This window comes from Balaenoptera ricei, chromosome 20 (assembly GCF_028023285.1).
Source record: "Balaenoptera ricei isolate mBalRic1 chromosome 20, mBalRic1.hap2, whole genome shotgun sequence".
Classification (NCBI taxonomy): domain Eukaryota; kingdom Metazoa; phylum Chordata; class Mammalia; order Artiodactyla; family Balaenopteridae; genus Balaenoptera; species Balaenoptera ricei.
Genome location: NC_082658.1, coordinates 20,557,231 through 20,583,459, shown reverse-complemented (window position 1 = coordinate 20,583,459; position 26,229 = coordinate 20,557,231). Strand labels below are relative to the sequence as shown.

The following is a 26,229-nucleotide window of genomic DNA, read 5'->3' as shown; positions in this document are numbered from 1 at the left end:
CACCCACGTAACCCCAGCCTCTTGGGACACTCCCCGTCCCCACCAGCCCCGGACCCATTCCCCGTCCCCCACCCCATCACCCGCGACCCGCCTCCCCCCGCCCCCTCACTCGCGACCCACGTCTCCCCCCTCCCCCCCACGGCGGAAGCGACGCCTGCGCAGTGGGGCGGCGGGGCGGTCGTTGTGCCCACGCCGCCAACCGGCCGGCGAGCGCCATGGCGGAGGAGGTGAGGCGGGAGGAGGAGACCGGCGTGAGGCGGGCCCCGAACCCCCGGGCGCTCCGAGACCCCCACCGGGCCGCCTGGGCCTCGCCGTGCCACTGCGGCCCGTAGGCGCCCAGGCCCGGCCGGCGCCCCCACTCGTCCCCCGCGCCCCCGGCCCGGCCTCGCCGGCCTCCCCTTGGGCCCAGCGCGGTGCCGGGGTCAGCGGTTCTCTCGGGTCTCGGGACAGGTGAGCACCCTGATGAAGGCCACGGTTCTGATGCGGCAGCCCGGGCGGGTGCAGGAGATCGTGGGCGCCCTCCGCAAGGGCGGGGGAGACCGCTTACAGGTACCGCGCGGGGGCTGGGGATGTGGCCTGCCCAGTGCGCCTTCCCGCTTTGCTGCGGACACCTGCAAGCATGCGTTCATCCCCTAGAAATGGCCAGGTGCCCGAGGGCAAGACTGTTTTGCCTTGGGGGAGAGTCCACCTGCCCAGAAACCTAGATTTCAAATTTCTCAGTAAAGTCGTGCTGTAGACAGAAAGCACCCCACACACCAGGTCTCCGGGTCTTGTTGCCCTCACTGGCCGAGGTTGGTGGGCTCCCCAAGAAGGCACAGATGTGTAGATGGGCCAAAAGGTGGGGGCATCTTAGGAAGGACCAGGGCATTGAGATGGGTGCTATTGAAAGAGTGGAAGGGGTCCTGATTCTGCAGTCCCCACCCCCATCCTCAGAGAGGCTGGGTCTTCTCTGGGTTAGCACAGGTACTAACTAGGGTTAGTTCTTCCTTCAGCGCTTCCTAACTCCCCCAAGGCTTTGCCCGTAGACTGGCACTGAGCTGTTTGGACTTCCATAATCATCCTCCCTGGCTGTCACAGGGCCACCCTGGAAGGAGCCTGTCTAGGCTTCATCTCTCTTTTGCATTTTAGGTCATTTCTGATTTTGACATGACCTTGAGCAGGTTTGCATATAATGGAAAGCGATGCCCTTCTTCTTACAGTAAGTCACATACTAGCTTGCTTCATTGGGCTTGACAGGATGATGGCTTCTAAGGGGCAAGTAAAAGGAGTTCTGTGTTTTTGCAGATATTCTGGATAACAGCAAGATCATCAGTGAGGAGTGCCGGGAAGAGGTGGGTTACTCCCTTCTTTGCTCAGAAATGGCTATCATATACGACTTCCAGTGGTTCTTGGTTAGGACCAAAGATTCCAGGGTTGAGACCTTAGAAGATTAATTTTTTAAAAAATTGTTGTTATGCTCAGGTGGACCTAGTCTTAATACACTGAGACAGCTTTTCCTTATTGGCCAAGACATGTGATGATGGATGGTTGGAATATGCTTACTGCTATCTGTAGAACTTAATAGGAGACTTCGATGTTTGTTGTTTAACCCTCCCACAACTCCGAGAGGTGGATAGAATCATTACTGTCTCCATTTAGCAGATGGAAAAACAGAGGCTTGGAGAGGTTTGAGCAACTTACCCAAGGTCATATAGCAAGATGCAGAGCTTGGTTTTCCCATAGATCTGATTCTGTTCCCGAACTCTTTTCACTATATTATGCTCTTTCCTTGATAGTATAAATGTTCTTGGTAAGGCAGCAGGTACCAAGAAAGACTTCTGAATTAATGTCTATGTATGAAACTCCCGTTTCCATAAGATGCATACAGATATTGTAAAGCGATCCCTGTAGCCTTGGAGTTCATTTTACTTTGCTCCGTGTTCTTCCCATCAGTGTCCTCTTTGCCAGAGCAGAGCTGTGCTAGCCCCTCGTTTCTCTGCAGGTTGCTGAGCTCTTTCTGCTAAATAGCTATATCATTTAGTTCCACTTGATTATGAAGTTCACCAAATTGGTTACTAAGTGGTCTGTTGGTCTGCCATATTGGTCAGATCTTCTAATACTCTGTCATGATTACTGGTTATTAAGATGGACAGTGGGGCTTCCCTGGTGGCGCAGTGGTTGAGAATCTGCCTGCCAATGCAGGGGACACGGGTTCGAGCCCTGGTCTGGGAAGATTGCACATGCCGCGGAGCGACTGGGCCCGTGAGCCACAACTACTGAGCCTGCGCGTCTGGAGCCTGTGCTCCGCAACAAGTGAGGCCGCAATAGTGAGAGGCCCGCGCACCGCGATGAAGAGTGGCCCCAACTTGCCACAACTAGAGAAAGCCCTAGCACAGAAACGAAGACCCAACACAGCCATAAACAAAAATAAATAAATTAATTAATTAATAAAAAAAAAGATGGACAGTGAATTATAGATAGCTCTTCTGTTTCTACACTTGTCTCTCTGGTGATGCCACTTGCAGCTTAAGGTAGATTCTGGCTCCACCACTGATTGCCTTTGGCAGATCACTTTTTTTGGTTCCTCACATCCCTGATCATAGCAGCTTCCAGAGAGCTACGTCCACAAATAAGACAATAGGTTTGGATGCCCTCTCTAGGGTAAAGAAGCTAGAGAACATTAAGATTTGTGGCTTTGATGGGTTCCTGAAGAAATTAATAAAGCAAAATTTATGTAAGAAATCTTTTTTCTTTTTAAAAATTTATATCCTGGGGGCTTCCCTGGTGGCGCAGTGGTTGAGAATCTGCCTGCCAATGCAGGGGACACGGGTTCGAGCCCTGGTCTGGGAGGATCCCACATGCCACGGAGCAACTAGGCACGTGAGCCACAACTACTGAGCCTGCGCGTCTGGAGCCTGTGCTCCGCAACAAGAGAGGCCGCGATAGTGAGAGGCCTGCGCACCGCGGTGAAGAGTGGCCCCCGCTTGCTGCAACTAGAGAAAGCCGTCGCACAGAAACGAAGACCCAACACAGCCAAAAAAAAAAAAAAAAAAAAAAAAATTTATATTCTGTTGAATTCTGTTACACTTTCAGAAAAATGTTCTCACTCAAGAAAACATTGAGAATCTTAACACATTTAGGAGCTTTCTGTCTTTGTCAGTCTTTGTATTTAACCCTCTTTTGGACTGATGGTCAGGGACTCCATTTGATCTCATAATATTCCGAGACCATGCACGTATTAAAATTAAAATGTTTTACTTAGTCAATTCTCATTTTTATTGGGCCCTGTTAACTGCCTGAGCCCGTGTGACACATGATCCCTGAAGCAGCCTCCCTAGATTGTGGAAGGTCCTGGCATGTGGAAGGTGACCTTAGCCAGAGGAGGTGCACAGAGATGCTCCCCGTGAGGTTGTCCACCTGACGTTGGCAGAGCGATGGAGTTATCCCCTAACATGCTGTGTCCCAGGCTCCAGTCTTCTAGTTCACTTGAATGATTTTTGCCAGATCTGTGTAAATTACCCTGCTTTTAAAGATCTGAATGCAATTAACTTGCAAACGAAAGAAGCAATCTTGATGAAAGCATGAGTGTGCTATTCTAGTTTTCTTTCTTTTTCTGACATACATTAAAATGAATCCCAAACCACTAAAATGAAAAGTGTTTTTATCCGTGTACCCCCCCAAAGTTATCTTGCCTACCACCTGAGAAAATGTACCACATTTTGGGAAATACAGCGTTAAATCCGTTCTTACTGATTAAGCGGGAGTGCAGAGGGATGGCCAGCTCTGCAGCTCCAGTCACTTCCTTACATGAAGTTGCATCTTCTAGGTGACTTTTTTCTTATGCTGGACTGTAGGACTCTGCTGGGAAAAACTTGATGTGGACTAAACGGCTTTTCTCTTCATTTGGATGTCACAGCTCAAAGCGCTCCTCCACCACTATTACCCAATTGAGATTGACCCACACCGGACCATCAAAGAGAAGTTACCTGACATGGTGGAATGGTAAGTGATGGTGGTGGTGAAACGCCCCTGGCCCTCACGATGCTTGGTCTGGACGGGGGCGTATTTTTCCTGAGCTTTGGTCAGATGCAGGCTCCTTTACCTTACTGAATGCTTAACTGAAGGCCACAAGCCCAGCTGCTAGATCAAATTGTCCAGATACAGCCAGGCCACGTGTGGCTACTGCTAGAGTAGAGGGCTCACCAAGTATCCTTGGAATGAGTTAGAAGCCCCTTAGTTTGGGGCAATAAGTGCTTTGGGGCAATAACCCTCCTAAGGAAACCAGTATCACTGGGCAAAGCCCCAGTTCTCCAGAGAGTGGGGTCACAGAGGAAGGGATTCAGAAGAGCTTTGACATCAGCAGCAACTTGCCCAGCTCTTGTGTTGCTGCTGTGTTGCTGTCTCACCCTCTTCCTTTAGGGACAAGCAGGGTCCTTCAGGAAATGGCCCTGGGGAAAAGGATGAGGCCTCCGCTGTCAGTACTTCAGAGGGGACTCGGCCCTGAGATGGGAAAGGTCACTTTACTTAGTGGTTTGAATTTGAGGTTTTGTGGGGTGTGTGTTTCCAGGTGGACCAAAGCGCATGAGCTCCTGTGCCAGCAGAAGATTCAGAAGTTTCAGATAGCCCAGGTGGTGAGAGAGTCCAACGCAATGCTTAGGTGAGCTGCCTGCTCTGGAAAATGTTTCTGCCAGACTGTTTGGAATGGGTTTGCTCACAAAAGAGAGGCTGGGAAGGATCGAAGAGGAGTCAGTTGCTGGGAGAGTCAGAAGCGATCTAGCACCATGAGTAGCTGACGTGGAGAAGGTTCCTCTATGGACACAGCCAGAGAATTTTCTATCCTTGGGTGTGTCCTAGGATGCAGTCTGCCTGCTGGTAGTGGATGTGGTATGAATATGACCAGGGCTCCATCTCCTAGGACAAACAGCGTCTAGCTCATTTTTCCCAATGGTAAAAAGACTTTTGGGGTCCCCATGGTGACTGGTGTTCTTTATCCAGACATGGGAGTTGGCCGACCTAGGACCCTTGATCATCCGTGGCCTTCACAGTGCAGCTGTCTGCTGGAGCATTCTTTACTGGAGGAGGGATGAGGGCACGTAGAGGAAGGAGTCAACACGGGTGCCTTCCCTCAAGGATTGTGTGTCCTGATTGGGGAGAGAGGCTAGCTCGTGGAAAGCCAGGAGAGTAGACATGTGCAGACCCAGTAAGTGCCTGGGTGGGTTGGAGGTGTTCCCCAGTGAAGCTGCCTCAGGATAGCTGCCTGGTTGTATTTTGCTCAGGCAAAATAATCCAGAAACAAACAAACAAACAAAAAATGTGGTTATATGGTGTATATGAAGTTCAGGGACAGGGAGAGCAAATCAATGGTGATGTGAAGTCAAAATGGGGGCGATGGCATCAACTGGGAAGGGACATGAGGGAATCTTGACCTGGTTAGTAACTACATGTGTGTGAACATACGTAAATATGAACTGAGCTGAACACTTAAGATTAGTGCACTTTAATAATTTACTCTATGTATTTTATACCTCAATTTAAAATGTTTTTAAAAAAATGTTAAAGATGTAACCCAAATAGTAAAGAACAGTCGCAGAGGCAATGCCATTTCAGAACCGTTCATGTCACTTCAGGGATGGATACAAGACGTTCTTCAACACCCTCTCCCAGAACAGCGTTCCCCTTTTCATCTTCTCCGCGGGCGTTGGGGATATCCTGGAAGAAATCATGCGGCAGAGGAAAGTGTTCCACCCGAACATCCACATCGTCTCTAACTACATGGAGTTTGATGAAGATGTGAGCTGGGGCTGGAAGAGGGGTGGGGACCGCCAGCCAGGATGCTTCACCCTAAATGTTAACCTTGATGGGGGAGGGGGGAGGGAAGGCATGCGGGCTTCTTTGCCCTCAGCAGTTATTTATTTATTAGTGCCAGCTAAAAACAGTCGCTTTTGAAGGACCCACTCTTGGGTGTTTGGCTGACAGTCGACTCTGCCAGGGAGGACCGAGTTTAGGGTGCAGCCAGGCCCCGTGTCACTGTCATGGCTCGTGTGCCATCCTAGGTACTCAAGGGCTTGGACTTGGACTTGTTTTTCTTGAGCCAGAGGTGGGCTGCTCTGACTCACCCATGTTCTGACTTCTTTCCCTTAAAACCAAGGCTGGAATTTTCATCCCTGTGACCTGTGGTTAGGGTGTGGCCCACAGCTGAGGTTAGCGCACGTGTAGGCAGGCAGTGCTTGTATCACGGGCTTCATGCTTTCACCAGAGTAGGTGATCAGCAATATTTGATGATCCCTGTTAGTTTAAACCAGGGGTTGTAAACTTTTTCTGTAAAAGACCAGGTAGTAAGTATCTCGGGCTTTGTGGGCTATATGATCTCTGTCACACAAAAAAACACCCATAGACAAGATGTAAACAAATGGGCCTGGCTGTGTTCCAGCAAAGCAATTTACAAAAATAGGCCAAATCTAGTCCACGGGCCCTAGCTTGCTGAGCCCTAGTTGGATCACAATGAAGTTTTGGCATTATCTGTGGCTTTCAGGATTCCCTTTCCTCTGTGGCAGAGACAGTGGAACACTGGTCCTGAATGGGTCCCTGTAGCCCTTCTGTCTGTCTCTTGTCTTGATTATTTAGGGCTTCCTGAAGGGATTCAAGGGCCAGCTCATACACACCTACAACAAGAACAGCTCCGTGTGCGAGAACTCTGGTTACTTCGAGCAGCTTCAGGGCAAAACCAACATCCTCCTGCTGGGAGACTCCATGGGGGACCTCACTATGGCTGATGGGGTTCCTGGCGTGGAGAACATTCTCAAGATTGGCTTCCTAAATGACAAGGTAGGTAGGAGACCCGGGTTCTTCATGGCTGGCTTCTCCTTCATTCCTGTTAACGAGTGCTTATTGAACACCTTCTGTGGGCTAGACACTGTGTGAAGTATGAGAGGCACAGAGGTCAGACACAAACCATAGTCTCATAGGAAACAAAAGAAATACCCAGTGGTTACAGCTGTGCACGAAGCACATGGCGTGACCCAGGGGTCAGAGCACGTCATCAGAGCCCACACTTACTGAGTGCTCACCGTGTGCCACGCACATTAACCCAGTTAATCTGTACAGTCATACTCTGAGGTAGTGACTATTATACCCAGTTTACAAATGAGGAAGCTGAGGCAAGGGGCTTAAGTAACTTGCCCAAGGTGACATAGTTTAGAAGGTGGTTGGGCTGATTACCAGTCCTCCTAAATCATACCAGTAGGGCATGATTGAGATGGGAGATGTTGGTATTCAGGATGTGGGTTTATAATTTAGAGAAGGAAAGCATAGGAACAGACCAGAGGTTGACAGGGGTGAAAACATAAGGTCACAGAGGGGCACAGTATGGCATCAGGCTAGAAGGCCTCCAGTTCTCACCCTCGGCCAGCAGGTGCTGAAGCCTTGTGAAGATTCAGTCCAGATAGATTAGAGGTAACATCTGATACTTTTTGTTTCTAATCGTTGTGACGGTCCTTTTGGCACTGACCCAAGGGTTAATTGTGGCAGCCTGCATCCGTGGCCATCTGTGTCTCCAAAGGGCAGGTCCCGGTAACCTTGAACTCCTCCTGGGGAGTCGCAGCTTGAACGCCCTCTTCCTCAGCCCCAGGTGCGCAACAGTGGGCAACGCGGAGGGCAGGGCGCTGGGGGACTCTCGGTCTCTGCTCCCCGGGCAGGTGGAGGAGCGGCGGGAGCGCTACATGGACTCGTATGACATCGTGCTGGAGAAGGATGAGACGCTGGACGTGGTCAACGGGCTGCTGCAGCACATCCTGCTGCAGAGGGACTGGACAGAGATGCAGGGCTCCTGAGGGCGGGCCGGGGTCAGGCCCCGCGGGCTGTGACGAGGAGGGGCTTCACCCGAAGGCTACTCTGCTCTGAGCACTGTTCCTCCCCGTGCTGCAGAGAAGAGTCCGGGCGGCTGGGAGCTGCTGGCCCACGCCCCTCCCTCCCCCTTTCCCTGGCTTCGTGGTTTGTGTTCTCTGGAGCCTTGAGGGACCCCTGCCAGCCCGGAGGGCAGCAAAAGCCATTCTAGATGAACTGTGGACCTACACAGTGTTAGCACTTTAGGAATCATTTGGTCCAGGGAGTCTTTTTTCCAGTATTTTTTAACATGGGAAGCTGCTCTTCAAACAAATCTAATATGTGAAACAGATCAAAATAAAAAAAGGAAAACACAGAGCTGTTCCGATAGGGGTGGGGGCGGGGCAGAGCCTGTACCTCCTGGTTCTGGAGGCGCAGGAACCTCCGAGAAGCTGCTAGAGCTCCACGGAACACAGTTTGAAAACCCCTGAATTAGCCCAGGAGACTCTGAGTGCAGCGAGCACAGCCTAGTGTGTCTGTGGGCATCACGGTGGGCAGGCAGGGGTGGAAGGGGGTGTTTCTGACCTGGAATGGTTTGACTTGATTCTCATGCAGCCGTTAACCTTGAAATTCAGCTGGGATCAGCTGAGTCTGGCCGGCCCTGTATGCAGAGCCCCCTCTTTATGGGTCCCTAAAGTGATCCATATGAGTGTGGATTTTCACTGGTGCCCTTGGCTCCTGTCCTTCCTCCTCCTCCACGGCCACTGAAGTGGATGACTGAAGGGCGGTTGAGTCGGGACCTGAAGGGAGCAGGTGCTCAGGTAGTCAGGTTCATTCCCTCGTCCGCCTGCCTGGTGGCTGATAAGTTGTGTTTGTCTGCAGCTCAGCAGAGAAAGTGGCGGGAGTGTTGACTGAGGGCCAGCTGTGTGCACCCAGGTGCTGCAGGTGCCGTTTCATCCTCACAGGGATCCTGCAGGAGGTATGGGTCCACTTAGAAAGGACCAGTCCTTTGCCCAAAGGCCAGAGCTGGGAGCTCGAGCTGGGGCTGCAGTGTTTCCGCCAGAGCCAGCCTTCTCTTCTGCGTCGCGCTGCCTCCACACGGACTTAGTTCAGGCTGTCCTGTTAGGCTTGAGGGAGGGTGGTTATCCTCTGAGGCTGTCACCTCTGTCAACCCCGAGGTGCTTTCTGTGCTTTGGGACCAGGGAGTATCAGTCACTGGCGACCATGGGGAGCAGCTCCGTCTCTCGGGGGATCTTGGGCAAGAGCTCGGTGCTTGTGGGGGCAGTTTGGGGTGTGAGTCCAGTCAGTCATTTTCTCTCCCAAGCATCCCCCCCACCCCACCCCCTTGGATGGCTTGGGTCATCTCTGTCGCACTGGCCAGAGTCCAGCCAGGCAGGTGAGGGCAGATGGCCTGATGAGTGGCTGAAGCAACTCCTTCCTCAAGACACCAGAGGTTTGAACTCAATTACCTTTCTTTCTGGCAGGAGGGAGAAGCACCAGGCAGGTGGTAACAGCTGGCGGCCAGGAGCAGGGAGAGGTGGGAACATCGTGGTATTAGAAACGATCTATGTGAAAGGGGAATCTGACCTGTGTGGTTTAATTTAACCCTTGAGCTTGGCATGTTGTGTTTGAGTTCAGGGAACTTGTTTTTCCATTCAGCTGGGACCCTTAGGAGATCAGGATCATGTCTCCAGGCCTCCCCTGCAGGCCCCTCTCTGTGGACACTTAACCCCCAGCCTCCCTCCATGGTGAGGGCCCCAGCTGGGCCTCAGGGAGGCAGGAGGCGGAGACCTAGGGACACAGGGTCTTGAGCTGAAGGGCCATGGAGATGGCCTGCTTTGCTCCCCTTCCTCCCAACACTTGGGTCTAAGCTCCCCGCCCCCAACCAAGAAAGACCACATCCCAAGGACTTTGGTTTCGGACATGTTTTATTTGGCACAAAGGAGAAGGGGGTCTGACACCAGTTTAGCCTTTTGAGTGTGCAGAGCTCTGCCCACCCCCTTCTCACCCCTCAATAATGAGCTCAGCCCCGAACCAAGGATTTCATAGCCCTAAGATCCATCCAAGTAGGTTTCCTCATACCACCCCCCTTCATTTTTCTCTTGTTCTTTGGTCCCTAGAGAAGGCAGCCTTCTTTAAGGATAAAAGGTGACACAAAGCCCAGCCCTGAAGTGCAGCACCCTAGGGGCACTTCAGCCACCACTGGATGGCAGCAAGGGGGCATGGGACAGGTGAAGGGAACCGGACAGGTAAGCTAGGGCTGCCCCCCCGGAACCGTCCCCTTCCCTAGGAACCAGCCAGAGCCGAGGGAGGAAAGCTGGGGGTTCATGTTCCTGGGGAGCTGCCAGGACAGAGGAATGGGGGCTGTGGGCGGCCGGGGGCGGGGCAGGTTGAGCATGGTGATGAAAAGTACAGGTAAAGGGGAAATAAGGAAATGATGAGCTTGGCCTTGCTCAGTGGCTGGTGACACGGAGGGGAGGTCTGAGCAAGGGGCCAGCAATGACCCCAGCCAACCCCCAAACTCCACCAATCCCCAGATTGGCTTTGTAATTCCAAAACTTTTAAGGAAGGGGTTTGGGGTTGGGAGAGAAAAACCGAATAGAGATCTGTGCTGTGGATTTTACTCTCGGGCAGTGGGAAAACCAGAGTTGTCCCCTCTGACCACTTTCTAGAAGCTTCCAGACCTCATTGCAGCAGAGGGGAGGGCGACTGTTGGGAAGTCAGCCCCACTGCCCACTGTCCCCTTAGACGTGGACCTTTGCATTTGGGCCCAGGCCTCTGCCCTTCAGAGCTCCTCATGGACCCGCTCCTGGTCTTCGTCCGACTTCAGCTTGAGTTCCTCAGCGGTGATGTTGCCATCCTGGTTGCGATCCTGATTCTGGAACATGTCTCCTATGGTTTTCTCAGGGTCCTGGCCAGGCAGGAGGCGTCCTTTGCCCTCACTGACTTGAGCCTTGATGAAGGTGGAGAACTACGGCGAGGAGAGCCAAGGGGAGGGGGAGAGAGCGTCCTGCCTGAGCAGCTGTGCTCACCTTGGGACGGGCCCCCAGGTGGAGGCCTTCCAGTGAGGACTGAGGAGGGGAGCTGGTGCTGCGTCCTGAGGGGGGCGGGGGCGGAGGGCGTGCCCAGGGTCAGGCAGCCATGGGGGAATGGGCTGCATGTGCCAGAGGCAAAGGCGGGGATGAGGGGCTTAAGGCACACTGACCCGCAGAGGGGCAGGAACACGGGTGCAGACAGGATGGTGGACACACGCTGTTCTCGTTAGATGCCACTGTGCAAGGTGGCTTCTGCAGGGTGACAGCGTGGGAGGGATTACTAGAAGGAGCGAACTCCTCACCCACCTCCTCCGGGGGGACCTCGCCATCCTTGTTGAGGTCCATGTCTTCAAACAGGTTGGCAGGAGGGTCTTCGTGCCACACAAACAGGTAGCCTGTGGGCAGCCCATCCTCCCGGGACACCAGCTCCACCTCAAACAGGAGCACAGCACTTCCAGGGACCCCCCGGGCTGGAGGGAGGGGAGGAGGAGAGAAGGGAAGGGTCTGGGCCCGGCTTCACTGCCTGCCCAGTGCGCTCCCAGCCTACAGGCCTCAGCTCCAGCCTTGGGGGCTGGAGAGGGGGGCACGGAATGGGAAGCGTCCGGAAGGCTTCACTCACTCCTCCCACCAGCCGTCAAGGCTCCAGGTGGCAGGGGCAGAGGGGAGGAGGAAAGCCATCAGGCCAGTCTCTGCTCCTCACCTCCGCTCTCTCCATGTGCCAGGTGTGGGGGGACCACAAGCTGCCGCCTCTCTCCCACACACATGCCCTGCAGGCCCGTGTCCAGGCCTTCGATCACCTTGTGGGCACCCAGAGTCGCCTCCTGAGGGGCCCCGTAGTCATGGCTGGGAGGAGAGCAGATTCCCGGGTCAGTGTTCATCCTGGTCCCCGGCAGGCCCAGCTCCCGAGTCACCCCTGGTGCCGCCCCACAGGGCAGGGTGCAGGGGCCCAGCAGTGCAGAGACAGGATCAATCCCCTTATCTCGCCACTGCCCTGCAGCGTGGCTGGGGGCTCATCTCTCCCTGCTCGCTTCCCTCCACTGAGTGGAACTAGCAGCTCCCCCTACTGCTTACTTCACCCTCCCTCTGCCTGTGGAGTTAAGAATTTCAGCTTAGATGGGAACTTAGGGAGAAAGGAAGAGTCAGGGGTGCTGCTAGGAGGACTCCCCACTCCTGGGCCCACCCACCTGCCCAGCCCTGGCCCTGCCCCGGACCCACGAGGAGAAGAGCTTGGTGCCATCCAGCAGAGAGCAGTTGTAGTGGTAGCGAACAAAGTCCCCAAGCTTGGCCGTCTCGTTGCAGGTCTCTGGGGGCCGGGACAGTGTCTTGATTTCCACGGGATCTGCAGGGTTGTGGAAGTCGATGATGTGGACGTCGAAGATCAGCACAGCAGAGCCAGGGATCTTGTCTCCTGGGGCCAGAATGGGGGGCGTGGATCAGCTGGAGTCTAGGAGGGGCTGCTCTAGGTCTCCATGGAGGCCCCAGACCTTCCCCATCCTGGGGTTTTAAACAAGGATGGGATGGGATGTTTGTCCACATAGTCAACTCTTGTAATATACTCTGTGGTGGTGAGGAGGCAGGGGAGGGGAGGGGCACGCCAGCTGGAAAGCCTTTTACATATGTATCTTGCAACCTCCCAATAACTTACCCTGCTGATCGATGTGATTAGTCCCATTTTACAGGTGAGCACACAAAGGCTTCCAGCAAAGCTGGAAGCAAATCCGGTCTCTTTGCTTCCCAGGGCTATGCTGTTTCTGTTCTTCCATAACCACCCTCCCTCTCCAAGCTCAGGAGTCGGCTGCCCTTCTCCAGTGTGGAAGGGGAGAAGTGGGGGACTGCCCCCTGGAGAAAAGGATGGAGTCCTTGTGGCAGGAGTTGGGTGGGGGACCAGTTTTTTTGATGAGAGGGGCAGAGCAATGGCTGGAATCCACCCCCTTCGCCCCCGCTCATCAGGGGGAAGGTCAGGAGGAACTGAGGTGTTGGCTTGGGGAACAGGGAGCAAGCCTACCAGTCCCGTTCTCCCCGTAGGCGAGGTGGGGGGGGATGGTGATTCTCCGGCGCTCCCCCATGCACGAGCCCTGCAGCCCCTGGTCCATCCCTGGGACGACGTAGCCCTGCCCCACATAGGTATTGTAGGTGCGGTTTCGGGAGTAGCTGCAATATGAGGGCGGGGAGGTGGGCAAGGGAGTCACAGCGGCCCCGCCCTTCCCCCAGCACAGAGCCGCCCCCAGTCCCCACCATCGTCCTCAGGACCCCCCGGACCTGGAGTCAAAGAGGGTGCCGTCCATCAGGGAGCCGTTGTAGTGGTAACGCATGAAGTCCCCAGCCACGGCTCTCCGGACGCAGCCAGGTGGCAGCTCCAGTGTCTCCAGCTGGACCGTGTCCTTTGGGTTGTGGACGTCAATCAGTAGGACATGGAAGACCAGGGAGGCCTGCGGGGGGATCACAGTCCCTGGGGAAGGGATAGGCTTGAACCATACAAGTGGAGAGCAAAGCAGGGCTTCTTCTCCACTCAGGAAGGCCTATGTGAGCACCGTGCAAAAAGGTACTAACCCTGCTTTCCAGAGCCTTTGACGCCCATCAGCAGCCCTGCTTCTTCCCCTGTGAGGCCCGAGCTGAGCTTTCCCCAGGGCCACCACCAGCCCATATGAGCCTTTGTGTGAATCAGAACAAAGCATCTTAGTTCCCCAACCAGGGATTGAACCCGGGCCCCAGCAGTGATAGTGCCGAGTCCTAACCACCCAAGCACCCCTTCTTAGTGAGGTGATCACCAAGGGCTAGATTTCATCACTACTTGCCTCCCTGGCCGGGTGTCCTTGTGCAGTACTCAACCTGAACAACTGTATGTGGCAGCCCACTTCTAGAGAATCCCCAAGTCCCTGCTTGCCCTCACCATAGCCTTTCTCGCCATAGGCCAGGAATGGAGGGATGATGATCTTCCTTCTCTCTCCAGGACACATGCCCAGCAGCCCCTGGTCCATGCCCTTGATCAGCCAGCCAGAGCCCACGTAGGTGTCGTAAGTGCCACCTCTACTGTAGCTGCAGAGAATGAGGTAGGGGTGAGGCTGCTGTTGGTGGGAGAGGCAGGAAGGCCCCCGACTCCCCGCTGCATGCCACAGCCCCTGGTGCCCCAGGGCTCCTTCCAGCCCTTACCTGGTGTCGAAGGCAGTGCCATCCAGCAGCGTGCCGTTGTAGTGGTAGCGGACAAAGTCGCTGTCCTGGACCATGCGGGGGCAGTGGGGCGGGCGCAGCAAGGTGCTCACCTGCACGGTGTCCGCCTTGTTCCACACATCGAGCAGGACCACATCAAAGTAGAGGGTGGCATCCGGGGGAATAAGCCCCGCTGTGTTTGGTGCAGCCCCCAGAGTGGGGGGTGGAGTGGAGGTCTGAGCATCCTGCTTGGCCTCCCCCTCCACCACCCTTAGTTCCCCTTCTCCCAGGTCAAGCTAGGATCCTACCCAGGGCCCTATTATTGCCCTTCCTCCCGCCCCAGCGGCAGGAGACAGAAAAGTCTAGTCCCAGACCTGCCTCGCTATTCATTCTGCGCATGCATTGTGACCTTGGAAAGCTGCTCTCCCTCTCTGAGCTTCAGTTTTCTTGTCCTGGGCCCTTGCTTCTGCCTCCTGGTCTCCTCCACCCCCATGCCTGGGCCCCAGCTCTCCTCACCCACGCCGATGCTGCCATAGCCAAGGTGCGGAGGCACAATGAGGCGTCGCCGCTCATTGACGCACATGCCCATGAGGCCTCGGTCCATGCCGGTGATGAGGCGCCCCACGCCCACCACGATGGCCACCAAGGTGTGGCGGTCATAGCTGGGGAGGGAGGGGACAGATGGGATACAGTGGCCTCTGCCCATGGTCACATACATGCACAGGTGCACACAAGTGCACACACACACACAATCCCCCTCCCTACACAAAGGTGTAGATCCAAAGGCTTCTCAACATTTCAGGCCTCCCTCCTAGGTGGGCCGTGACTCCCACCTTAATAGGATGGGCTGTTACAAAAGGAAGCCCTCCAGGAGGCCGGGGGCTTTTATCTGCCCTGGGATGGGGAGATGGTGCCAGCAGTCCTGTCTGTTCTTGCTATGTGCAGACCGGGGTGGGGGCGGGGGCGGGGGGGCGGGGAGACCAGTTATCCAGCACTTAAATGATAAGGCCGACGAAATGCTTGGCATTTTGCATTCATTATCTTTTTAAAAATATTTATTTATTTGGCTGCGCTGCATCTTTTGTTGTGGCACTTGGGATCTTCGTTGCGGCACGCGGGATCTTTTAGTTGCAGCATGTGGGCTCTTAGTTGTGGCATGCGGAATCCAGTTCCCTGACCAGGGATCGAACCCCGGGCCCCCTGCATTGGGAGCACGGAGCCTTAACCATTGGACAACCAGGGAAGTCCCTGCGTTCATTATCTTATTTAATTCTCTCCCCTGTGAGGTGGGCATTATTATTATTATTATTATTATTATTATTATTATTTGCCGCACCATGCAGCTTGTGAGATCTTAGTTCCCCCACCAGGGATCAAAGCCGGGCCACAGCAGTGAAAGCGCTGAGTCCTAACCACTGGACCACCAGGGAATTCCCGAAATGGGCATTATTGATTTCATTTTTCTTACGAGAAAAATTGAGACTTGAGAGACCAAATGACTTGCCCAAGGTCACACAGCTAATGTTTGGTCTGTTGAACTCCAAAGCCCACGTTTGGGCCACGGCACCATCAATTCACAGAGGAAAGGAAAGGGAAGCAGAACTGGCTGGGGATAGGGATTGGTTTTCAATTTTGAAAAAGCCTACTCTAAAATTGCCACGGCTTTTACTTGTTTTTAGTTACAGTTTTAATTTTAAGTTTTCAGAAGTTAAGGAAAGATGGGAGATTATTATTTTGATGGAAGGTGTCATGGGTTGTAAAAGTTTTCCAAGCTCAGCACTGCTTGGACCCAACCTGGATCCAAGAGTCCCCATCAGGATCCCCGATAGGGAGGTCATTCCCCAACTCCCAACCCCTCCTCCACTCCTTGGTGGCCACAGGCTCACAGCTGTACTCCTGGCTACTGCCTCATTTTGCCCACTGAGCTGGGTGTATGGCCTGCTTCCTCCACAGCGCCGTCGTGAGAGCCCAAGCATGGCAAGAAGCTTCTACCAGTTAAACACTACCAAAGTTCTCCCCAGAGTCAAGGCTAATGTGTACTGAACCCGCTTGCAGACTGTAAGGTACTGTGGGAAGTTCACTTTCATTCAATATCTTGAGTCTTAACATCAGCCTTAGGAAGTAGGGACGCAGTTTTTCAGACTGTTTTTTAATCTCCTTTTTTTCAGATGAGGAAAGTAAAGCTTAAAGAGGCAAAACTCCTTGTCCATGATCACAGCCTGGGTTTGAATCCAGGGTCTTGGTCTCAGGAGTTCGTGTTCTTACCCAATAAACTGCCTGCCTCCAGAGCCACTAATTTCTATAGGCCGACTTGTGTGTTTTGGGGAAGGGTCTAAGAGGGACTGACTTCTTGGGTGTGGGGTGGGGGCTTGTGTGTGTGACCTGGACCCAAGGTTTAACTGAGGCTGGCCTGGCGTACAGCCATGCCCCCACCAAGAAAAATGAACTTGCCAGAGCAGACGGAAAGCCTGGACACAGAAGAGGAGCCCATCTCTCAAACCCCAAGGCTGGCAAGATGGGCGGCAGCACTGACCTGGTTGAGCTAAGATGGAGGGAGATGAGGGTGAGGGATCACGGGGAGAGGGAGGCATGAAAACCCTCGGAGGAGCCCAGGGTGGCATGTGTGACTGTGTGACATGTAGGCAGACAGGGTCCCTACACCAAGCTATGCCCTGCACTCCCTGATCCATCCTGCTGTCTTAGAATGCCCACCTGCTTTACCCCACTGGCTGCTAAAAAACCCCCTCCCCCTCCCCCAAAAACTCTTACTTTTTCTCTAAACACAAAGGCACTGAAACCTGTGGCTGGAACCAGAAAGGGAGTCAGGGTGGCTGGAAAGGTAGAGGGTGCTGGGCTGAGACCACTGGAGGATTCACATGCAACAGGGACCATGCCCTTCCCCCCAACTCTGTGGACCAGAAAACCCCCTCTATGTCTTTAAATAAAGCGCTGGTAAGTAAATAGAGCAGTTCACTTTGATTCTCAAGCACTCTGAGAGACAGAGGGAGTTTGTGTGAAAGAAATTGGGGTCTTCTGAGAGGCGAAGGTTTGAAATTGAGGGCAGGGATGTCTGGGGAGATGGACGTCTAGGAGTCCCCCCACCCAGGGTGCTGTGTGTGAGGTTAGGGGATCACGGTGTGAGTAGGGAACATGCAGACACAGCTTAAAAGCAGCAATAAGGGAACCCCAGGACTGAGAGAGCTTGGTCCCGGGCTCCGGGAAGGGAAATGGTGAGCCTGGGGGCACTCAAGCCATTACCTCGAGTCAAACTTCTTGCCGTCCTCGAAAGTACCGTTGTAGTGGTAGCGCACAAAATCCCCCATCTGCACTTCCCGGGGACAGGCCCTGGGGATGTGGTACCTCTCGATGACCACATCTTCCAGGGGGCTCCCGGCCGGGCTGGCGCGGCCCAGCCCCCTCCCCACGGCCTGCAGCAGCAGCAGCAGCAGCAACGATTGCAGCAGGGGGAGCCGGAGGACGGTGTGGCTGGGGCGCCCCGCGCGGAACATGGTGCCTGGAGCTGGGACGGCCGGCTGTGAGGGCGAGCGAGAGAGCCGCCGCCGCCGCCAGACTCCTTCCCCCCACTCCTCCCAGAGCTGGCTCCCCCTCTTCCTGTCCTCCATCCCCACCCCCCGCCCTGGCTGGTCCACGTGGAATGGGGGCTGGGGAGGCTGAGCTGGCGGGGCGGGGGGTGTGTGTGGGGGGGAAGGGTGTGGAATAAGAGGAGGAGGGCCAGGCTGATAGCGTTAGAGTACGAGGAAAGCACCACAAAGCCCTCCAGATTTACCCCCACCCCCACCCTGGGGCTGAGAGACCTGGGAGGGGTAGGGAAGTTCCGGAAAGTTGGGAAAGTCGGAGCCGACTTAAAAAAAAAAAAAAAAGTTCAGAGTTTTATTCTGGAGCCCCCCGGGTCCTAAAGCCAGACTGAGGCAGCCCTTGTTTCTTTGGCTGGCAACCCCAAACTAGGTCTCTCCAGTGGCTGGTGAGGCTCCAAAATCGGAGGGGTATCTCAGTGCTCCCTCCCACCCCTTCTGCCCCAGGGACGGCCTCTCCAGGGACGGGCTGCTTTGTCCTGCAAAAGCTGGACTGCCAGAGGACTTTCTGACGTGGGGATGGAGATCGAGTGGGAGGTGGTGAGAGTGGAGGATGTGCAGGGTAAAACCGGGGGTGTGCCTCCCCGTCGCGGGCTGGGGGGACACTTGGAGGAACCTCTTCGGGGCTGGGAGTGGGGAGTAAGCAGAAGGACCGCTCTGATGGAAGGAAGAGCAGATTCCAGGGCTTGGGTAAAGTAGAGTGAGGTGGCACTTCCCTCAATTTCTCTATATTAAGGTCCCGGGGGCGGGGGGAACTGTCTTTGTGTGGGAGGGGCTTTCTGGGCTCCGCATCCCTGCGGGAATTGTTCCTCCACCCTCTCACCATCTGCCAAGGGGAGGACCCCCAAGGGCAGGAGGTCGGGGACTCAGGATAGTGTTGGCTTTCTGAAAAGAGTGGAGACACAGCCCTCGGCCCCTCGGGGGATCTGACTCAAACCACGACCCCGCCTCGCTGCCCCCGGTGCCAGGCGCTAAGACCCAGCGTGCGCGCCGGCCAGCCCCGGGCCCCTGAGCCCGCCAGCCTGCCCGGCAGCTGGGCCGGGACGCCTGCTCGCGGAGGGGAGAGACAGCGGCGCGGAGGGGGCTATGGCTCGGGCGGCGTGGGGGCTGCTGTGGCTGCTGCTGGGCAGCGCCGGGGCGCAGTACGAGAAGTACAGCTTCCGGGGCTTCCCGCCCGAGGACCTGATGCCCCTGGCCGCGGCCTACGGGCACGCGCTGGAGCAGTACGAGGGCGAGAGCTGGCGCGAGAGCGCGCGCTACCTCGAGGCCGCGCTGCGGCTGCACCGGCTGCTGCGGGACAGCGAGGCCTTCTGCCACGCCAACTGCAGCGGCCCCGCGCCGCCCGCCGCCGCGCCCCCCGGGCCCGCTACCCCCGGCCCCGACGGCGGCGGCGGCGACGAGTGGGCCCGCGAGCTGCGACTCTTCGGCCACGTCCTGGAGCGCGCCGCCTGCCTGCGGCGCTGCAAGCGTTCGCTGCCCGCCTTCCAGGTGCCCTACCCGCCGCGCCAGCTGCTGCGCGACTTCCAGAGCCGCCTGCCCTACCAGTACCTGCACTACGCGCTGTTCAAGGTGCGCGCCCAGGCGGCGGCGCCTCCCAGTCGGGTCGCGGGGAGCGCGGCTCCTCGCGTGTGCTCGGGGTTGCGGGCTCTGGCCCTGCTGACCGGCCCTGTCCCCACGCCGCAGGCGAACCGGCTGGAGAAAGCGGTGGCCGCGGCCTACACCTTCCTTCAGAGGAACCCGAAGCACGAGCTCACCGCCAAGTATCTCAACTACTATCGCGGGCTGCTGGACGCCGCCGACGAGCCCCTCACGGACTTGGAGGCCCAGCCCTACGAGGTGGGGTGCCAGGGTAGGGCCAGCCCTGACGCAACTCCCTGAGTCCCCCCATAGGGCCCGTGGGGGAGGGGAGGTGTGGGGGTCCCCTTGACCCCTCTGCCGCGTCCCCTCCCCCTAGGCCGTGTTCCTCCGGGCTGTGAAGCTCTACAACAGCGGAGATTTCCGTAGCAGCACGGAGGACATGGAGCGGGCCCTGGCCGAGTACATGGCCGTCTTTGCCCGGTGTCTGGCTGGCTGCGAGGGCGCCCACGAGCAGGTGGACTTCAAGGACTTCTATCCAGCCATAGCAGGTACCCACCCCGGTGGGCATCCCTTTCATCCACAGGGCCCTGCTTCCCAGAACTCCTAAGGCACCTTAACACAAATATTCATTCCATACACATTTATGGAGCGCCTACTAAGTGCTTGGGAGGCCGACAGGCATAAGGTGTTATCCCGACCCTCAGACCCTTCAGTCGGCGTTGGCTGAGAGGGGCCAACAGAACACCTGCCAGTGGGTGCAGAGGGCTGCAGTAGGGAGTGTCCAAGGTGCTGGGCATCGGTGCAGAGAGGAGGTGACATCCCAAAAAGGTCTGGGGAGGTTGGGTTCATGGGCCTTCCAGGCAGAGGCCAACGCAGGTGCAAAGTTGCTGAGGTGGGAAACGACCCAGCAGGTGTGTGCAGAAAGCAGTTTGTGGCCAGAAATCACACCTAGTCTGGGGATCCCTAAGGGCGGAGTCCCTCAGCAGGGGCAGAAGGGACTGTCCTGAGCTTCTCTCTTTGGGCTTCAGTCCCACCTCCAGGCCTCACCTGCCAACCTCCCAGTGTGCCCTGGCTTCCTCTGGCTTTGGGGCGGTGGGTGAGCTGTGGGGGTGATAAGTCAGCCCAGGCCACTGTAGGCTTCCACAGCATCCCTTGTCCCTCGACTGTCTCATGGGATCATCAGGCAGAGCTGGGACTGGAAGTCATCGGCCGTTGTCCCCATCAGCGGGATGGAGCTGTTCAGTACAGAGGAACCCGAAGCACGAGCTCACCGCCAAGTATCTCAACTACTATTGCGGGCTGCTGGACGCCGCCGCGTCCAGCTCCTCACCGCTGCCACCCCCACCCCCAGATCTCTTTGCAGAATCCCTGCAGTGCAAGGTGGACTGTGAGGCCAACTTGACCCCCAACGTGGGCGGCTACTTCGTGGAGAAGTTCGTGGCCACCATGTATCACTACCTGCAGTTTGCCTACTACAAGTGTGAGCCTCCTGGTGGGCTTGGGGTGGGGGAGAGCACTGCACTGGGAGTGAAGCCGAGCCAGAATTGAGGACCCTTGGTGATGGGAGGGAAGGCTGGGGGTGGTGAGGCAGGTGAGAGGCTTGTGGCGGGGAACAGAGAGCAGCCTCGGGAGAATGCCAGGGCCTCTTGGGTAAATGACTAGACAGTCAACAACTGCACAGCACTTGATAGTTTACAAAGCTCTGCCACATCTGTTTATCTCACTTGATCCTCTCACAAGCAACCGGTAGCTGGCGTTACTGGACCCATTTTTCAGATGAGGAAACCGAGGCTCATAGAGGGTAAGGGGCCATTAGTCACATGGCTAATAAAAAGTAGCACCAGGACTTAAGGCTCTCCTCACTTAAGGGGGATTCTGGCATCAGCCGGGGCTAAGATGGTCAATCTCCAGGGTTTCTGCAATGCAGAGATGCCAAGATTCAGACAGGCTGGAGTTGGAGAGGAGGAGCTGAAGACCAAGGGCCAGGAGACCCTTTGTGTTCTAGTTGGCAAACAGGTTGAGGGCTGGGCCACCAGCTTCTGATTCCCCAGTGCCATCATTCTCCAGCTGTGTGAGCTCAAGCAGTTTACCTGACCTCTCTGTGCCTCAGATGTCTTATCTGTAAAATGGGGATGACAGTAACAGTGAAGCTTATTTAAATGGGTTACATGGGGCATAGGGTAAGTGCCCAATACGTTCTAGCTTGTATTATTATTGGGTGGGATGAGGCACCCAACAGGTATTCTGGGAGGCAGCTGGGGAATGAGGGGCAATGGACTAAATTGGGAGATAGGGGTGGGTTAGTTGAGGGTTATCCCTGAAGGTGGGGAAGTGCCAGGGCCACTACTCACTCCTGTCCTGCCTGCAGTGAACGACGTGCGCCATGCTGCCCGCAGTGCCGCCAGCTACATGCTCTTTGACCCCGAAGACAACGTCATGCAGCAAAACCTGGTGTATTATCGCTTCCACAGGGCTCGCTGGGGCCTGGAGGAGGAGGACTTCCAGCCCAGGGAGGTGGGCATCGCCGAGGCATTCTCAGGATATGTGATTTGATTAAAAAAAAAAACAAAAAAAAAAACCTGGCTTCCTCCAAAGGCAGGGTGAGAAATAAAAAGAAAGAATTTGGGTTGTAGTTGGAGTCCTAGGTTCAAACCCACCAGCTGTGTGGTCCTGGGAACACTACTGGCCTTTTCTGAATCTGTTGCCTCACCTGCAAAATGGGGGTGGAACAGCCTACGTCTCCAGCACAGTGCCTGGCATGTGGGAGGTAAAAAGTTATCTGTCCCTGCCTGCTCCCTTCCCCACTCTCACCATGCTCACTGCTGGCCTTTGCCCTTCTTCCCCAGGGACCCCATAACCTGGACCAACTGAGGAACCCCTTGGAATTCTAGGGCAAGACTGGCAAATATGGGGCACGTGGTGCCACTCCCCACTTCCTTGTCAGTGGCAGACGTTGCGAATCGATTTAGGCCCTCTTTCTCACTGAGCCCTCAGAATCCTTCTTAACCCGGCACTTCAGGCAGCTGTGATTTTTCGATCAGCATGTGAACTGATACCTGTTCCCTGCTCCTCGAGCTGTAAAAGGGCCAGAGGGCCCAGATCCTAGGAGCTCTGGCTCCTCCACCATCTGGCAGCAGGGCCTGGCTCACCTCACTTTCCTTCCCTCCTCCCAGGAGGCCATGCTCTACCACAACCAGACAGCTGAGCTTCGGGAGCTGCTGGAGTTTGCGCACATGTACCTGCAGTCAGATGACGAGGTAAGTGGCCCCTTGCCCTACTGGCTTGGGTGGTGATGGACACCCCTTGATCCTCTTCCTGGGGCCGCTGTGCCAAATCTCAGCCTCAGCTCGTGGCAGTCAGCCATTGTGAGGCAGAGAGATTTCACCTGTCCCTTGCTTACACCTGCCCTCCTCTCCCCACCCCGTGTTCTCACACCCCCCTTCTCTACATGTCTGAATCTCGCTTCTCCTGGGCCGAGCTCTGGTGGCGCCTCCTCCAGAAGCCCTTGTTGTGTGTCCTGGCTCTGTCATCTGGGCTTGCAGTGCCTACTCCGACCGTCTGTGCCTCCCTGGACCGGAGTTATTTACAGCCCTCGTCTGTCTCACCCCGCCCCTTTCTCCAGCCAGTCTCCTAGAGGACTGGGCTCCAGGACAGGGACCAGGTTATTCCCAGCTCTCCCACAGCACCTGGCACAGAGCTGGCCCTCAGAAACTGAGCTTGAATGAACCAGTGAGTGAATGAATGAACACTTGACGCCGGGAAGGAAGGACCACAGTGTGTTATTACATTGCTTCTAAATGAGGGTTTGAGAGCCTGAATTCTCTGAGGCGTTGCTGCCCAGTGCTTATTTATCCATCCCGTGCATTCTTCATGCACCCATGCCCCCCCTCATCAAACAGGGGGCCAGGTCTGCACAGTGAGCCCCCAGGCTTTGGTGCTTACCAGACTTGGCTCCACCATTTCCCAGTTGGATAGCCTCCAGGCAAGTGTTAGGTAACACTCTAACTTCCATTTCTTCATCCATGGGATGGAGAGAATAATGGCCATCTTACACTGTTGTGGGGAGAATTCAATGAGATCTAGTATGTAAATCACTTAGTGTAGAGCTGGCACATAGTAGGCGCTCAGGGGGTAGTAGCCATTTTGATTACTGTTATTTGTTGCTTGCTGTTTGCCAGACACTGTGCTTGGGGCTGTGGTAAATTGATGAAAGGCACAGTCCCTCGCCTAATCAGCTCACCGTTAGTTCAGTGCAATGGGAGAAGTCAGCACGGGGCACTGGACGAGGCCTCCAGACGCAGCCAGGGTCATCAGCAAGGGCCGCATCCTGGAGCTGATGCCTGGTGTTAGAGGGATAAACAAAAGCTATCCAAGCACAGGGGAGTAAAGGTGTTCTCGACCGGGAAGCAGCGTGAGCAGACAGTATTCATAGACTCGCAGTGTTGCCTGTGTATTTATGCTTAAAAGGTGGGCTGTGGAGAGGAGGAAGGTTACACCAGCCCTGAAGCTCTGCTGGTGGAGCCCCATGCGTCCGTTCACTGAGGGGGCAGTTTGGGAACAGGACTTAGGGAGAAACCGTCCAGTCACTCCTGTGTGAGGTCTTGAGTGTGACTGGGAAGGAGGGGTTTGGGACCGAGATGGGATGGGAGGGCCCCTTGGCCAGGAAGGGAGCCGATCTGAGTTTGTGCCTGCTGTGACCTGGTTTATGCTCCCATCCTGGGGCTGCTCTAGATGGAGCTGAAGGAGACAGAACCGCCCACGGAGCCTGAGGAGCCCCCATCTGATGCCGAGTTTGAAGGGGAGGGCGACTACGAGGAGAGCATCTATGCTGACTGGTGGCAGGAGCCAGACGCCAAGGGTGACGAGGCTGAGGCCGGTCAGTGACTTGAGTCCTGGTGGAGGGGCGGGGATGCAGCCTGGGCTGGACGTTAGGGACAGGAGGATCCAAGCACTGGGCTTCAGAGGCTGTGGAGTAGCTGTGCTGGGTGCTGGCACCCCTCTTCTGGGGGCTTCCGGCCTGTTAGCAAAACCCCTGTCCCACGTGGTAGAGGGGTGGGGGTGACATCCTTCCTGGAGCAGGGACCAGCTGAGACCTGTTCCTGGGGACCCTCACTCCTGCCTGCGCCACCTCCCCGAGGATAGCACCCAGAAACCTGTTGGGGATGGGAAGCTGACCCCAATGCTCTCTCCTTTCATTTTTCAGAGCCGGAGCCTGAACTAGCATAAGAAGAGGGCCCCCGGCACCCCTCAAGAGCTTAGGAATCCCGGGCCCAATGGCACCACCCCCACCAGCCTGGGCAGCAACAACAACTATTTATTAAACATGTAAATGGACATAGCTGACCAGGCCCCATCCTGTCCCAACTGTGAGCCCTGCTCCCCAGACCCCTCTTGCCTCCTCTCTGGGTCTCTGGACCACCGGATGATGGTGCTGCAGCTGCTGACGGCCTGCCCTCCTCCCAGTGTCCTCCCCACCCAGTGGGGCAGTCTCCTGGAGGAGAAGATGCTAGCTCTTCCTAGTTGGGGACTCAGCCTGAATTGCAGACACAGCAGAGGGGCAGCTGGCATCACGAAGAGCACTGGACCAGGAGTCCAGCTGTTCCTTGCACACTGGCAATTGGTGCTCAATAAACATTTCTTGTTGAATGAATCACAGCATTGGGGTCCAGACTCCCCTGGGAGGAGTGGTGAGGGTGCAGGTCCTTCCCTCCCTCCCTCTGCACCCATCTCCCCTCATCAGTAAATGTGGAGACAGGTGAGGGGCCACAGTTCGCCCTCTGTGGACCCTGGGTGTTTGCGACCACGAGGAGCATCAGCCTGCCATTGCAATCTGCCGCTAGGGGGCGTGAGGATGCAGTTCTGCCTGAGTCCTGGCAAGATGGTGGTTTCAGATTTCTAAGGTGGTATGTCCTGTATTTTCCTAGTTCAGCATCGCTTCCCTCAGGGAATGTGGGGAGGGGGCCAAGGACACTTACTTCCGGTTTTTACTTTCCAAGCATTTACTGAGTCAGAGCAAGCATGCCCTGCGCTGCCCTCTCTGCCCATTCTCCCATTCATTCCACAGCAGGGAACGGGCCCTCTGAGTGGCCAGAGGAACCCTAGGGATACGGCTTGATAACATGCGACTTTGTGGTGGCAATGGGACTGCCAGACCGTCTTGCCCAATCTTGCATTGGCTCTGGGGGGCAGAGAATTTGGAGGTGGCTACCACCCACCCTGTGATTCCCCCCACTTCATGTTCCAGAGCAGGGAAGTAGGGGCAAAAGGGGTCTCTCTGGGGAGGGACACCGGGCTAGGGCCAGCCAGGTGACAGTTCTGGCCCACTGCCCACATTTCTGTTCTCCCAGCGGCAGGGTGGTGGAGGCCCTTTCTCCTCTTACTGGAAGGTGGAGCGGAAGCTGGTAAGCCCAGTTCTCACCGCCCACACCCCTGCCCAGATGTGCCAGCTGACGTGGCCTGGGCCCTATCCATCGCTGTGCCCAGGAGGACTCCGTGCCCCACCCCATGCCCTTCCCCTGGGCCTTGGTGAAGATGAGGAAAGGAAGGACAGAGTCGGACTGTGGAGCACGGGCGGGGTCAAAGCTGGGGGCGCCGGTGACCTCACTCCTCCCTCTCTCCCGTAGGTGGGTATGCAGTGGCAGCGTCTCCGAAGAGCTCCCAGGTACCAGGGCGGCCCTGCCCCACCCCACCCCTCTCAAGCTGCTGTGTTGTCAGCTTCCACCGAGGCCCCGCCCCCTGTTTCTGGGAGGGGCTGCGCTCCGGGGCTGGCCCTCCGGAGGGTGGGGAGTGTGGACGTGTTCCAGCATGCCTGCGTGAGTAGGAGCTCTGGAATCTGGACCGCTGGGTTTGAGTCTGAAAGCGCCTGTGTGCGGGAGCGAGAAGGCCTGTGTGCTTGGGTGTTGGTGTGGATGTGAGCGAGTGCCTGCGTGCACGTGTCTGAGAACGTCCGTGGCAGCGTCGTGGGCGACAGAGCGGGTTTGCGCATGCGTCCCTGAGGGTGCGCGCATTCGTGATCCTAACCCTAGAACATGTGATTGTACCCAACGCTTATCTATTGGGCACCTACTATGAGCCGG

General features: G+C 56.0%; 3 protein-coding genes across 8 annotated transcripts; 2 read left to right on the top strand and 1 right to left on the bottom strand.

Moving 5' to 3' along the window:
* Positions 1-175: 175 nt before the first annotated feature.
* On the top strand, positions 176-16,278 carry NT5C3B (5'-nucleotidase, cytosolic IIIB). Of its 6 annotated transcripts, XM_059906660.1 has the most exons (10): positions 191-227; positions 451-549; positions 1,129-1,198; positions 1,285-1,331; positions 3,896-3,981; positions 4,547-4,636; positions 5,607-5,769; positions 6,604-6,804; positions 15,936-16,045; positions 16,151-16,278. In XM_059906660.1, the coding sequence occupies exons 1-9, from the start codon at positions 216-218 to the stop codon at positions 16,023-16,025; spliced, it is 858 nt and encodes a 285-aa protein (XP_059762643.1). In that variant the 5' UTR covers positions 191-215; the 3' UTR covers positions 16,026-16,045; positions 16,151-16,278. The 6 variants fall into 6 exon arrangements, with proteins under 6 accessions (XP_059762645.1, XP_059762643.1, XP_059762641.1 ...); XM_059906658.1 differs by lacking the exons at positions 15,936-16,045; positions 16,151-16,278 and adding an exon at positions 7,674-8,176; XM_059906659.1 differs by lacking the exons at positions 15,936-16,045; positions 16,151-16,278 and adding an exon at positions 7,601-7,800.
* Positions 9,711-17,589, bottom strand: FKBP10 (FKBP prolyl isomerase 10). The gene is made up of 10 exons (XM_059906657.1): positions 17,241-17,589; positions 14,499-14,644; positions 13,986-14,175; positions 13,726-13,871; positions 13,095-13,284; positions 12,841-12,986; positions 12,051-12,243; positions 11,536-11,678; positions 11,142-11,305; positions 9,711-10,771 (listed from the first exon to the last, which is right to left on the bottom strand). Exons 1-10 carry the CDS (start codon positions 17,489-17,491, stop codon positions 10,586-10,588), a joined length of 1,755 nt encoding a protein of 584 aa, XP_059762640.1. The 5' UTR covers positions 17,492-17,589; the 3' UTR covers positions 9,711-10,585.
* Positions 17,590-18,418: 829 nt separating this feature from the next.
* On the top strand, positions 18,419-24,803 carry P3H4 (prolyl 3-hydroxylase family member 4 (inactive)). The gene is made up of 8 exons (XM_059906629.1): positions 18,419-19,144; positions 19,259-19,411; positions 19,530-19,701; positions 20,505-20,633; positions 21,522-21,667; positions 22,327-22,410; positions 23,885-24,029; positions 24,357-24,803. Exons 1-8 carry the CDS (start codon positions 18,662-18,664, stop codon positions 24,377-24,379), a joined length of 1,335 nt encoding a protein of 444 aa, XP_059762612.1. The 5' UTR covers positions 18,419-18,661; the 3' UTR covers positions 24,380-24,803.
* Positions 24,804-26,229: the final 1,426 nt, after the last annotated feature.